This window comes from Juglans microcarpa x Juglans regia, chromosome 2D (genome assembly GCF_004785595.1).
Source record: "Juglans microcarpa x Juglans regia isolate MS1-56 chromosome 2D, Jm3101_v1.0, whole genome shotgun sequence".
Lineage (NCBI taxonomy): Eukaryota > Viridiplantae > Streptophyta > Magnoliopsida > Fagales > Juglandaceae > Juglans > Juglans microcarpa x Juglans regia.
This window is the reverse complement of record NC_054596.1, coordinates 40631466-40644627: the sequence shown is the minus strand read 5'-3', so window position 1 is coordinate 40644627 and position 13162 is coordinate 40631466. Positions and strand designations below refer to the sequence as shown.

General features: G+C 32.8%; 1 protein-coding gene across 2 annotated transcripts; it reads left to right on the top strand.

Moving 5' to 3' along the window:
- The first annotated feature begins 4270 nt into the window (after nucleotides 1–4270).
- On the top strand, nucleotides 4271–12690 carry LOC121250361 (probable galacturonosyltransferase 6). 2 transcript variants are annotated; one of them, XM_041149477.1, is made up of 9 exons: nucleotides 4271–4706; nucleotides 4948–4982; nucleotides 5355–5399; nucleotides 5500–5647; nucleotides 5757–5824; nucleotides 9435–9760; nucleotides 9974–10331; nucleotides 11232–11753; nucleotides 12090–12690. In XM_041149477.1, the coding sequence occupies exons 1-9, from the start codon at nucleotides 4595–4597 to the stop codon at nucleotides 12363–12365; spliced, it is 1890 nt and encodes a 629-aa protein (XP_041005411.1). In that variant the 5' UTR covers nucleotides 4271–4594; the 3' UTR covers nucleotides 12366–12690. The 2 variants fall into 2 exon arrangements, with proteins under 2 accessions (XP_041005411.1, XP_041005410.1); XM_041149476.1 differs by having other exon boundaries at nucleotides 5751–5824.
- Nucleotides 12691–13162: the final 472 nt, after the last annotated feature.

Below are 13162 nucleotides of genomic sequence, written 5' to 3'. Positions count from 1 at the left end.
CTTTCACTCCATGAACGCAATTTCCAACTACGGAATAAAATTGTGTAAAACATGTTATTTATATCATTTAAATCGTAAAATTTAATTTATAAAATTTAAAATTTAAAATTTGTTTTTTAAATTAAATTATATTAGGTAAACTAAGTATGTTCTACGTACTAACTTGATAATATAATTTTTATGAAAAAAAACGCGTGGAAGCATTATCCCACCCACGCGACATTCGCCTCTTCATGGTCATTCTCGAAATAATTGTGTAACACAATGCATGAAAGTGTTGCCTAACTAATCAACTAAACCATTTACGTGCAACTGGACCCCGATACAAAGATATGGTGAGAGGTGTCGTACATTTATTTATTTTCGACCTTTATTCTGCTAAGGTCTGGTCTGTTATACAGACCAAATTATCACATTTCATCGTATCTTATGTAATTATTATAAATTTTTTAAATTTTTACACAAAATATAATAAATAATTTAATCTTTTTAAATCTCAAAATAAAAATAATTTTTTATTCAACTTTTAAATTTTATTTCATATCAATTGTATAGCCAGAAGCAGGTCTCGTTTGTTTTCAGAAAATATCTCATCTCATCTTATTTAATTATTACAATTTTCTTAACTTTCAGTATAAAATAAAATAAACAATTTAACTTTTTTAAATCTTAAAATAAAAATAATATTAAAAAATAATTCTAACAATATTTTATTTAATTTTTTAATTTTAATCTTAACTTAATTCATCTTATCTTATATCTTCTACTAAAACAAACGAGTCAAATCTTTCAAACTCAATTGGGTCCACAAAGTAATGTTGGCCCATGTAAGTAATGTTGCTCTTTCGTCTTATTCGCTAGCCCCAGGTTCTTCCGATTTACTCAACCCCTTGATTTGTTGCAAGTTGCAAGCCATATGTCACATAGGGTGCAAATTTACCCCAAATAGGTATGTTTTGATTTTAGAGAACTTTTGAGAAAGTTTGAAACTTTTTCATATTCTCTTTGAGTCATTCTATTTATAAGTTTGTGTCAAAGACATGTACTTCGGACTATTTTATATAGTAAATTTTAATTTGTAAGATTTAAATTTTAAAATTATTTTTACAAATCAAATCTTTTATGCCAACAATGTGGAGAGTATGCCCTTTCCTTAGAATCGAAAATAGAAATGTTTTTTTAAGATATATTGTTTTATTAGATTTTATGAGAGTAGGTAAAACAATTTGAATATTTTTTTGAGATATATTTCATATTGGAGTTTGTGAAAATGAATAAATAAAAATAATAAGATAATTTAATTTAAAATTTATACTGCAAATCAAATTACGCTACTTCGTCATAATAGATTATGTGGTCTTCACGCTGACTTACAAATATAATTTTTTCATTTTTTTCTACAAAGAAAATTATATTGTTTGTGGACATAATCACTTGTATTATTTTTAGCTCGTTTATATTCAAAACACAATTCAATTCATCTCATCTCATCATTACAATTTTTAATTTGCATTTAGATGTAGAACTGAGTTGAGTTAAGATGATAAAATATTATTAGAATATTATTTTTTAATATTATTATTATTTTAGAATTTGAAAAAATTGAATTGTTTATTATATTTTATATTGAGATTTGAAAAAGTTATAATGATGAGTTGGGATAAGTTGAGATGAGTTTAAGTTCCAAACGAAGCCTTATAAATTTCCACACAAAATATAATAAAAAATTTAACTTTTTCAAATTTCTACACAAAATATAATAAATAATTTAATTTTTATTTTATTATTCACAAATCATATCAACTCATCTCTAAATTCAAACCACTCCCAAAATATATTTACTTTGGTTGAAAGGAATGCAATAGAGTTGCATTCTAAAATGCAACTATCATTTTACAAAGAGAAGTGATACGTGTAGGAGACAGGTTTCGATAAGGGTAAAAAAATTTATTTATTTTTTTTTATTTTTATATCTTTAAATATTTTTTAAAAAATTTATAATATCATTAAAAAATATTTTTTAAATTATTAAATAAAAAAATATTAATCGAGATCCAATTGAAAACCAACTGTCGGAGATAGCATTTTTCTTTTGCAAAGTCTAATCAAACTTGGGTTGATCTTGGATCACTAAAAGCGATACATGTGGCACATAAATCTATCTATGTTAACGTCCATTGTAAGTTTGAAGCAGTTGACCTCCGTCATAATTTTAGGCAACACTTTCGACCTAACATTTTATTTAAATATTTAATGATTTTTCTTTTCTTTTTTCAGGTGATTCATCAATCACTTTCCTCTTTTCAGAAAATACAAAAAAGGAAAATAAGATTCTAAGAATTTAAAACAAAGAAAAGTGTTTATTTTCGTTTATCTAATTATCTATTTTTCTTTTAATAATAGAATAGCATGTGTTTATATTCTAAATCATTATTTATTTTCATCCCATGTATGTATATGATGCTAAGTTATTAAATAATTCATAAAACACATGCTCATTCCTCGTGCCCCAAGGATATGATATGCGTGACTCTTCTACCTGGATTGATCCCCATACCCTTCATGCATGTCTACAAAATTTTTAGAAATAATCAAACTTCTAAAAATAATTTTTGTAATAAATTAAAACCACCAATATTGAAGATAGAAATTTTATTACGATCGAATATATATATATATATAGTAGATTGAAAAATATTTTAGTTATAAAGAAATTTTATAAAAGTAATGTAATAAATTAATGTGACTTGATGTAGTATATCAAATTGTAAAAATAATTTTATAATAAAGTAGATTTAACGTATCATATGAAACTAAGGCTCCGTTTGGATTCGAAGATGAGTTGACATAAATTGTGAATAGTAGTGAGATGAGTTGTGAATAATAATGAGAATTGTAAGTTAAAATTGATGAATAGTAGTAAATAGTAGTGAGATGAGTTAAGATGAGTTGTTAGTTTATTTTTATAAATTCTCTTTGTAACTGTAATACTATTTTATAAGATTCATAATTCTAATCATATATTTAAAATAGAGAGAAAAACAAATTACATGATCCTACAATATTAAATAGAAAAATTATATAAATAACATTAAATAAATAAATCATATGACCAGAAAATATTAGCTTGGTTTGGTTTGGTAAATGAGATCATCTTATATAATCATTACAATTTTTTAAACTCTCACACAAAATATAATAAATAATTTATTTTTTTTAAATCTCAAAATAAAAATTATATTAAAAAATTATATTCTAATAATATTTTATTTAACTTTTAACTTTTATCAAATCACATCTTATTTATGTAACTAAACTGGACTTAAGCATATAGATTTTCTAAAAATTCTATATAATATATTAATATAGAACCATTGAAAATTGAACATGCATAGGCCAAACAATATTACATGATCCTACAATATTAAATAGAAAAATTATGTAAATAGCATTAAATAAATAACTTATATGACCAAACATTACCCTGGTTTCCATTAAAAAAATTATGTAAATAGCATTAAATAAATAAATTATATGACAAAACATTACCCTGGTTTCCATTAAAAGAAAAAAATTAGCCTGGTTTGGTTTGGTAGAGGAGATTATCTCATATAATCATCACAATTTTTTTAATAATTTTTTTCTCATAAGTTACTATTCAGTATTCACTACCCTACACCATATGAAAAATACTCACACACCTTATAAAAAAAATATTGTAGATGTGGGGTATGAGAGTAAATAGTGGTTGATGAGTAAAATTCTTATTTTCTTAAACTCTAACACAAAATATAATAAACAATTCAACATTTTCAAATCTCAAAATAAAAATAATATTAAAAATAATATTTTATTTAACTTTCAACTTTTATCACATCACATCTCATCTGTGTAACTAAACCAGACTTGAGCCCTATTTAAATACAAGAATTGTTTCATCTATCTCATTTCATGTTATCATTACAATATTATATTCTCAAATTTCTATATAAAATATAATAAATAATTTAATTTTTTCAAATTTTAAAATAATAATAATATTAAAAAATAATATTATAATAATATTTATTCAACTCTTTTTAACTTTTATTTAATTCTCCTAACGCACCTTGTGTATAAATTTTTCTAAAAATTCTATATAATATATTAATAATTAATACAGAACCATTGAACAAAGAACATGCACAGGCCATCAGTTCCTGGCTTCCCAAATCCCGGTGCAAAGTGCAAAGCCCGAAAGTATATAAATGCCGCAGTGTATTCCCAATCAACGTTCGCAAAATATTTTTTATCGATTTAATAAAATAATACAAAATAATAAATAATAAAAAAACAACTACATTCTCATCGCCATGGCCGGAGCTCACAGCCTCTCCATCTCTCTCTCTCTCTCTAAAACTCGAAGTGAGAAAAGGAGTATTTGAAACCCAAGATTCTTTATTTTTTTTTCTTTTTCCTTTTCTTTTTTTCTTTTGGCCTCCCTCTGTCTGTTCCTCGTGGTTGAAGCGAGGAATCCAGTGTCGTATTGAATCCGTGAAATGTGCGTATGGCGAAGTAGACTGGGAGACAGTTTCGTCGTCTGCTTGTCTCATTGATGAAGCTGATTCATCGATGCCAGAGGATTCTCATCCTCTCTCTACTCTCTGTCTCTGTTTTCGCTCCCATTGTTTTCTTCTCTCAAAAGCTTAAAAATCTTTCTCATATAGGTATTCTATGTTTTTATCTACAATGTGTATATATATACGCATCCTATATAGAAACGTGTGTGTGTACGTGATTTGATGGTGCAGACTTAAAATGAATATAGTGATTGGTCCCGTATACTTGGGCTCTTGCCTGTTCTTGTGATCAATACAATCTTGTTTACCGATCAAAAAAAAAAAAAAAAAAAAAAAAGAATATAGTGATCGACTGTGCATTTGTGATATTTCTTTTCTTTTTTCGCAGGACGGGAAGAATTTGTTCAGGACTTGTCAAATATTGTATGTATATTGCCTTTCGTGATCCTTTTTTTTTTTTTTTTCTTTTCAAGTTTCTTGTTTGTCACGCTCTCTTTGGTTGTTGAGAAAACGAGGAAAAGGTAAGAAAATGATACCATGAATTTTTGTGATTTGATGAAATTATTGGTTTTGTTCGAGAGAGATGAAAGCCTGCTTAGGATCGGTATAGTGGAGGTTTTACTTTCTTCCGAGTAAAAAATGATGAACATTTATCATATATCTAAGGTTTATAATTTTTTTCTTTTACTTGTAAAAAACACTAATGTTGCTAGACTTTCTTAACCAACTGAATGAAGTATGCATTCTGTGTCTTCACTATGGAGAGTGAAGATAGAATTTGTTTGTTTGGTGCAGAAATATAAGACAGATGCTGCTTTGAGGCTTAATGCCGTTGAGCAGGTGATTTAAAGCAACAATTTTGTGTTAATGTTCAAGTTTTAGAAATTTGTTTTATTAGTATTTATGTATGTGGATTTGGGTCTGCATTTTTTTAATCTAGGAATCAGGTGAAGACTTGACAGAACCAAAACAAGTTGTTTATGAAGATAGGAACTTGGGTTCTGGAGTGAGTTATAGTTCTATTGAAAACCACGATAGTCAGGAATCTGAAAATGCTGAAGACCCGATTAAGTTTTCGGAGAGAAATGGTTGGTGTCATTAGGTTTATGATTTCTGTTTCTTTTGTTCTTCTTTTTTTCTTTCTGTCTGGGATTGACAGTTGATTTGACTATAATTTGCAATTGTTCCAAGTTTCAGAAACTAATCTCGAAAGAAAAGGTCAGAAATCTCAGCTGAGCGAGTTGTCATCCACGAATGGGGAAGAGGTATGTTTGTACTTCACTTATTTTAGAGGAGGCTTTAACTATGATCATAGTAAACAAAATTGCATTGGCAACTATTCTTGTACACGGAAGGTCCCTCATGATAAACTACTTTTTTTTTTATAAGTAATAATTTTTATTCAAAGAAATAGGCATAAGCTCAAGTACACATGACGTATACAAAGGAAATACGTACAACTTCTAGAAACAAAAAGAAAACTAACACCATAAAGCTAAAACAGATGCAGAAAATTATCCGCCATTACAAAATCTTTAGCCCAAGAACTCAAAGTACTCAAGAAAACAACCCTAAGATCTCCCAAAGAACGTTCTCTATCTTTGAAGCATCTCCCATTTCTTTCGAGCCAAATGCACCACATAAGACAAGGAGGAATCATTTTCCAAACACTCACCGCCTTCTTACAGCCCTTCACACCCTTCCACCCTACCAATAAATCCACCACTTCCCTGGGCATTACCCAATGTAATCCTGTCCAACTCAAAACCTCGTTCCACAAGAATCTTGTCACTTTGCAGTGAAGGGAAAAGGTGATTTACAGATTCACCATCCATTTTGCACAAAACACACCAATCAGCAATAAACAAACCTCTCCTTCTAAGATTATCAGTAGTCAATACTTTGCCCAAAGTAGCCACCCAACAGAAAAAAGCAACCTTAGAAGGAACTTTCACTTTCCAAATACTTTTCCAAGGGAATACACAACTACTATGGCTTGACAAAATTCTGTAATAAGATGAAACTGAAAACTTAGCATTTCCAGCAGGAATCCACACCATGCAATCCTCTCTATCTTGCACCAGTTTTGAGCTGTAAAGTGTAACCAGCAGAGCCTTAACTTCATCCACTTCCCAGTCATTAACATCCCTTTTAAAAATAACATTCCATTCAACCTTATCGTTATTACTGCAATACAAATCACAAACAGCTGCATTTTGATCCCTTGCAATTCTGAAAAGGGCAGGAAATTCCAGCTTAAGAGCAGTATCCCCACACACAGATCATGCCAAAAGAGAATCCTCTTTCTATCTCCCTTCTTCAATCTGAAATTATAAGAGTGAGTCTTCCCCCTTAGACAAGAAAATCCTCTTCCATCCAGCTAATCTCCTTTCAATTTTTTCAATTACCACATCCCATATGTTTACAGCTTTAAAAGAAGCCCCCAAAGGAAGTCCAAGATACCTTAAAGGCAATGAAGAGATTCTGCACCCCAGTAAGTTTGCCAAATCTGATAAATTCTGATCATCGCCCACAGGAACAATTTCAGACTTTGATAAATTAACTCTTAACCCCGAAGCAGCTTCAAAACACAGCAAAAGTGCCCTTAAAGCACGTATATTATCCGAATCAGGCTCACTAAAAAGCAAGGTATCATCAGCAAATAACAAATGAGAAATCTTTAAACTATTCCTTATCTCATTACCAACCACAAAACTGGACAGAAAATTACCCTCCACAGCCTTTTCAATCTCCCATCTTCAATCTGAAATTATAAGAGTGAGTCTTCCCCCCTTAGACAAGAAAATCCTCTTCCATCCAGCTAACCTCCTTTCAATTTTTTCAATTACCCCATCCCATATGTTTACAGCTTTAAAAGAAGCCCCAAAGGAAGTCCAAGATACCTTAAAGGCAATGAAGAGATTCTGCACCCCAGTAAGTTTGCCAAATCTGATAAATTCTGAACATCACCCACAGGAACAATTTCAGACTTCGATAAATTAACTCTTAACCCCGAACCAGCTTCAAAACACAGCAGAAGTGCTCTTAAAGCACGTATATTATCCAAATCAGGCTCACTAAAAAGCAAGGTATCATCAGCAAATAGCAAATGAGAAATCTTTAAACTATTCCTTATCTCATTACCAACCACAAAACTGGACAGAAAATTACCCTCCACAGCCTTTTCAATCATTCTACTCATGGCATCCATGATAATAACAATGATGCTCGTATAGATTACCCTCATGATAAACTACTATTTTGTGGAAATTTCATCCCATGGAACAATGATGCTTGTATAGATCTTATAGTTGTACACTATATAATAAGATGTAGAACACGTGTATACAAACCTTAACAATACGTGGGCTTGGGTATTTACTTGCATCGATCATCATAGTAGAAAGAATTTTTATCTGTCAACTAAGGGCAACCTATTCTTCTCTATATGATACTAATTTTAGAATGCCCCTGATCCTGGATTAGGCATCAGTATTTGAACTGGTTACTTACAAAAACAAAACAAAAAGAAGAAGAAGAAAGCAATCTAGGTTTTCCTGACTCAATTTTGAAGTATAAAATCTAAATGGTAAGGCTTCATGGTGGGAGGTGATATCATTTATGTGGAGAGTGCTACTGCTGCATGGACAAGGATAGGGTAATATAAAGAGGAAATATGAGCTGGCCTATGAAGTAGTATACAATGTGGCTTGCAATAATCAGACTGAATATACTGTTGAATACAGTGCATACCTTAATAACATCACACCCTTCCATGTTTTCTTTGGAAGAGCACCTTAATGTTTGGGGATACCTATAACCTTTTGAGCTGCAGTGCATTACGATTAACTTTTTGTTGGAACTAAAGTGGCATCAATAATTTCAAAGATTTCAGTTTGCATCTTTAGTTGAAGGTTTCTTTTTAGCTCTGAAGATATTGTGCCTCTTGTGGGTCTGGGGTTTAACCGGGTAAAAGAGTGTTTGCACAGTCTCTGGTCCTTTTTATCAAAAAAATAGATTGTGCCTCTCATTTAGTTGAATTAGCCTTGCCATCGTTACTTTTCATTAGATTTACAGTTTTGTGACAAGATCATGCTTATGGTATCAAATATCAATTATAAACTACCACTTTCTTGACAATGTAATTGTGTCCTAGATGCACAGGAGTAGTTAATCGCTCGAGACAAATCTGGATTCTGATTCCATGTACTAGCGTCTAGATTGGTTACAAACTTCGGTTTATCCTAATACTGGAAGTGCTCTCTATGCTCCTATGCTGCTTTGTTACTGCCAGTGTTGCTATTTCTTTTGTTAAATTCTCTTCAAAAGTCATTTGCTTAGGGTTTTGACGAACTCTTTGTTCGGCATAGCGATAGATTAGGACTTAATATCAATTGGAATGTTCTTATTCCAGTAATCCTGGGTTGCATCAACCCTTTGATGATTTCACATGGATTTATGGCGCTTAATCCCCATTATATCTATTAGTAAAAGTGCTTGCGTTGATGTGCAATTTAAAAGTATCATGAGTGGATATATTTGGAGTATAAGGTCTTCAGCCCAAAGATGGATACCATTGCAATGAAAATCTTCATGCTGATGCATTTGAGCATATTTTTTGTTTTCCACTCAGTCAATATCTCAAGGTTCTTTATTTGGGGATTGGACTGGGAATTATTGAACTAAACTCTGTTATCACAAAAATGGGGAGCAATGAAATAATTGTAAGTTTAATTTTTGAAATATTTATGTGTGATTTGATCTGCTTTGGTATGTCCGAGCATGAGCATGAGCATGAGCATGAGCATCCATTCATTATTGAGTTGAATAAAACACTATCAGTACCATCTGTTCTGAATTTAGGATTGGTCGCAGGAGCATTCTAATCAAACAGCAATTGAACACGAACAAAATGCACACTCTCAGTACCGACAAATGATCAATGAGAAGAATAAAGAGATGAGAGATGGGGATTGTAATCAAACAAGTGTCTCGTATGATAAGCACTTATGCTCTCGGTCAAAGAAAGTGGTGGATGAGATGGTAACAGAGATGAAGGATCAAGTGATTAGAGCCAAAGCATACTTGCATTTCACACCACAAGGCACCAACTCCCACCTAGTGAAAGAGTTGAAACAGGGGATTAGAGAGGTGGAACGAGCAGTTGGTCAAGCCATCAAGGACTCAAATTTGTCGAGGAGGTAAAAACATCCACTGATTTTTATTACCTTGCTTTTAGTGTACACATGGAATGAGAATTTGAAATTCTAGTCAGTAGATAAGCATGGAGTGGTTGTTTGTTTATCAATTGAAGTTATGAAAAAGGAAACCATGGCAAGCTCTGATTTAGGCAGGCAGGGTTTAAATAAGTCTTTTTTTTTTCTTTTTAATCTAAAAAGCAGTGAAATTTGCAGTTCTTTGCAGAAAATGAGATATATGGAAGCTACATTGACGAAAGCTAGCCATGTTTTCCCTGACTGTTCTGCTATGGTCTATAAACTCCGTGCTATGACTCTAAATGCGGATAGACAGGTTCAGTCGCAGAAGAATCAAGCAACATATCTTATTCACCTTGCTGCAAGGATGACTCCAAAAGGTCTTCATTGCCTTTCCATGCGGCTGACTGCAGAATACTTTGCCCTGCAGCCTGAGGAGAGACAGCTCCCTAACCAACAAAAGTTGCAAGATAGAGAGCTATATCATTATGCTGTCTTCTCTGATAATGTTCTGGCTTGTGCAGTTGTTGTGAACTCCACAGTCTCCACTACCATGGTAAACTGCATCAGCTTTTGGGTACAAGATCTTTTATGCTTTGATTTACAGATGGATAGTTTGCGGCATTGCTAAAAGAAAAGGCACAATTTGAAAAGTTTTGAGAATAATTTATCAAGTTATTTGCATTGAAGGACACTTGTGCACATCAATGATTAATGTGCTCCATACTTGTTGATATAATGCATGCTCCAATATTATCAAACTGTGATTGAGTTCTAAGCTGTCTTGTATGGTACAATCAAAATTCTCCCAAACCCTTGCTTGAATCCAGTTAGACAAATTCGTGTCAATCCAATGCTGGATCTAGAATGGGATTATCAATTGTCCCTTTTGTAACCATACAATGCATATCCAATGGCTTCTTCCTGCCACAGCTTGCCTTGATTCTCAGTTTCTGTTTTGTGTCCCACATAATGCATACCATATAAAGATGCAAAACACCAAAAAGGGAGAAAGAAAAGGAGGAACAAGACTAAAAAGAGGTGAGGCAGAAAAGACAGAAAAAGAAAAAAAGAGGAGGAAGCAACAAAAAATAAAAAGCAATGTAAGTAAAGTTAGGTGAACTCTGTTGAGCGCAACAACAGTTTTGCACACAAATTCATCTTGGCCTAAACAATACTATTGTACTGTGTTTTTTTAATGCTCAAATATTTTCCTTTTTGGTTGGGGAAAGGGGGGTGAACAGTGATTATTACTAATATTTTTTTATAAGTAAACTATTTAATATTTCCTTAATTTTATACCAGACTACGGGATTCTGTTGCGTATGCATGCACTCCATTGCTGTGATAAGTTGTTATGGATACCTGCACTGGAGGCTATTTGAACTAGCTATATGAGTCAGCTAACAATAGCTGCCAGAAACCCTGACCTTCATTTGTGTTGAACAATTTGCAGGAGTCGGAGAAAATTGTTTTTCACGTCGTCACCGATTCTCTCAATCTTCCAGCAATTTCAATGTGGTTCTTACTGAATCCTCCTGGCAAAGCCACCATCCAGATCCAGAGCATAGACAATTTTGAATGGTTGTCCACCAAGTATAATACAACATTGAAGAAGCAAAGTTCCAGTGATCCAAGATATACTTCTGAACTGAACCACCTTCGTTTCTATCTGCCAGATATCTTTCCGGCACTGGATAAGATTGTGTTTTTTGATCATGATGTGGTGGTGCAAAGGGATATAACTGAACTATGGGGCATTGACATGAAGGGTAAGGTAAATGGGGCAGTTGAGATTTGTCATGAAAATGAAGCTCTACTTCGTCGGATGGATATGCTCATCAACTTTTCCGATCCACTTGTTGCAAAGAGGTTTGATGTCAATGCATGCCCTTGGGCATTTGGGATGAATTTATTTGATCTGCGAGAATGGAGACAACAAGATTTAACTGCAATCTACCATAAATACTTGCAATTGGTAAATGTTTTATACATGTCCTCGCATTTTCTTACGGGCTTATGTAATGTGGAATTTTGTTCTCTCTGTCTTTCATTAGGAGCACATCCAACGCAGATGATTGTATCTGTTTCCTATGTATTTATGTATGGAATTTGTTGATTAGCTGCTAGTATCTTCTTTCTTATAGAGATTTTCCTTGGACCTCTATATATTTAGTTTTGTTCTCTCTTTCAAGGTTTTGTGCTGTTCAAAGGTTACCATATGATCACTACATAAATTCCTAGTTGTGTAAATGTGGATTAGTGCATATCTGAAGCTTATTCTAACACTGAATTGTTGGGTGGTTGATTGCAGGTTTATAAGAGGCCATTGTGGAAAGTTGGGAGTCTGCCCTTAGGTTGGATTACTTTCTATAACCAGACAATGGCTTTGGACAGGCAATGGCACGCCCTAGGGCTGGGTTATGACTCCGCTGTCAGACGAGGTGACATCGAGCAGGCAGCAGTGATACACTATGATGGAGTTATGAAACCGTGGTTGGACATTGCCATCGGGAGGTATAAGGGTTATTGGAGCCAATATGTTCAGTATGACCACCCTCATTTGCAACAGTGCAATATCCATGGATAGAAAATTACTACACATGACTAGTGGCACATGCCCACATAATTAGTTGCTTCATGCTCTAGGATCTGCACATGTTCACTCGATTCTTTCTTTTCCATCAGCGATTCCTCTTGTAAAGTTCAACTCATTTTTTGCCAAAATTTTCCGGCAGCAATCTTCTAGGAGTTTGAGTCAATTAATAGCAATAAGTTGAATTGAAAAATAAGAGTCCCTGGGGTATGCTGTTATGGATTGGTGATTGCTTGTTGCATGTACATAGCTCAGTTGAGATACTCCACTTGATTATTTCAAACACCTTACACTCGCTACAGAGAATTAAATTTGGTATCTTTTCTTATGAATGCTCTATTCAAGTTTGAAGAAATTCATGAACCTAACTCATCTCATAAAATTGGTTCTACAAAAGATGATTATTCAGTTTTTATAAACATGCTCAAAACTTTGTCCACGGGCAATATGAGATTATTCCTCAACTCCTTCACGTGCATGTCAGTATTTTTTTCTGGTCCTTGTCACGAGATAAGTAGTGTGAACTCTCATTCGTCCTGTGGCAGACTGTAATACTATGAAAAAACTCATGGGTCTAACTTATCTCATAAAACTGGTTCTATAAGAGATGATTGTTCATTCTTTATAAATATGTCTAAAATTTTGTCTACAGTCAATGTGAGATTATTCCTCAACAAAGCTTGTAAATGCTCTCACTCACCAGTTGAACTCACAGTTGCGTGTACGTGTTTTGCCCCCATTGGATGAAAATGATGATAAAAAACAGACCCTTCACGTTTCATCAGCAGCGA

Coding starts and splice junctions, on each gene's coding strand:
- LOC121250361 (XM_041149476.1), top strand. CDS start 4,595: ATGAAGCTGATTCATCGATGCCAGAGGATTCTCATCCTCTCTCTACTC. Junction 4,983..5,354: donor TTCAGGACTTGTCAAATATT/GTATGTATATTG, acceptor TGTTTGGTGCAG/AAATATAAGACAGATGCTGC. Junction 10,332..11,231: donor CCACAGTCTCCACTACCATG/GTAAACTGCATC, acceptor AACAATTTGCAG/GAGTCGGAGAAAATTGTTTT.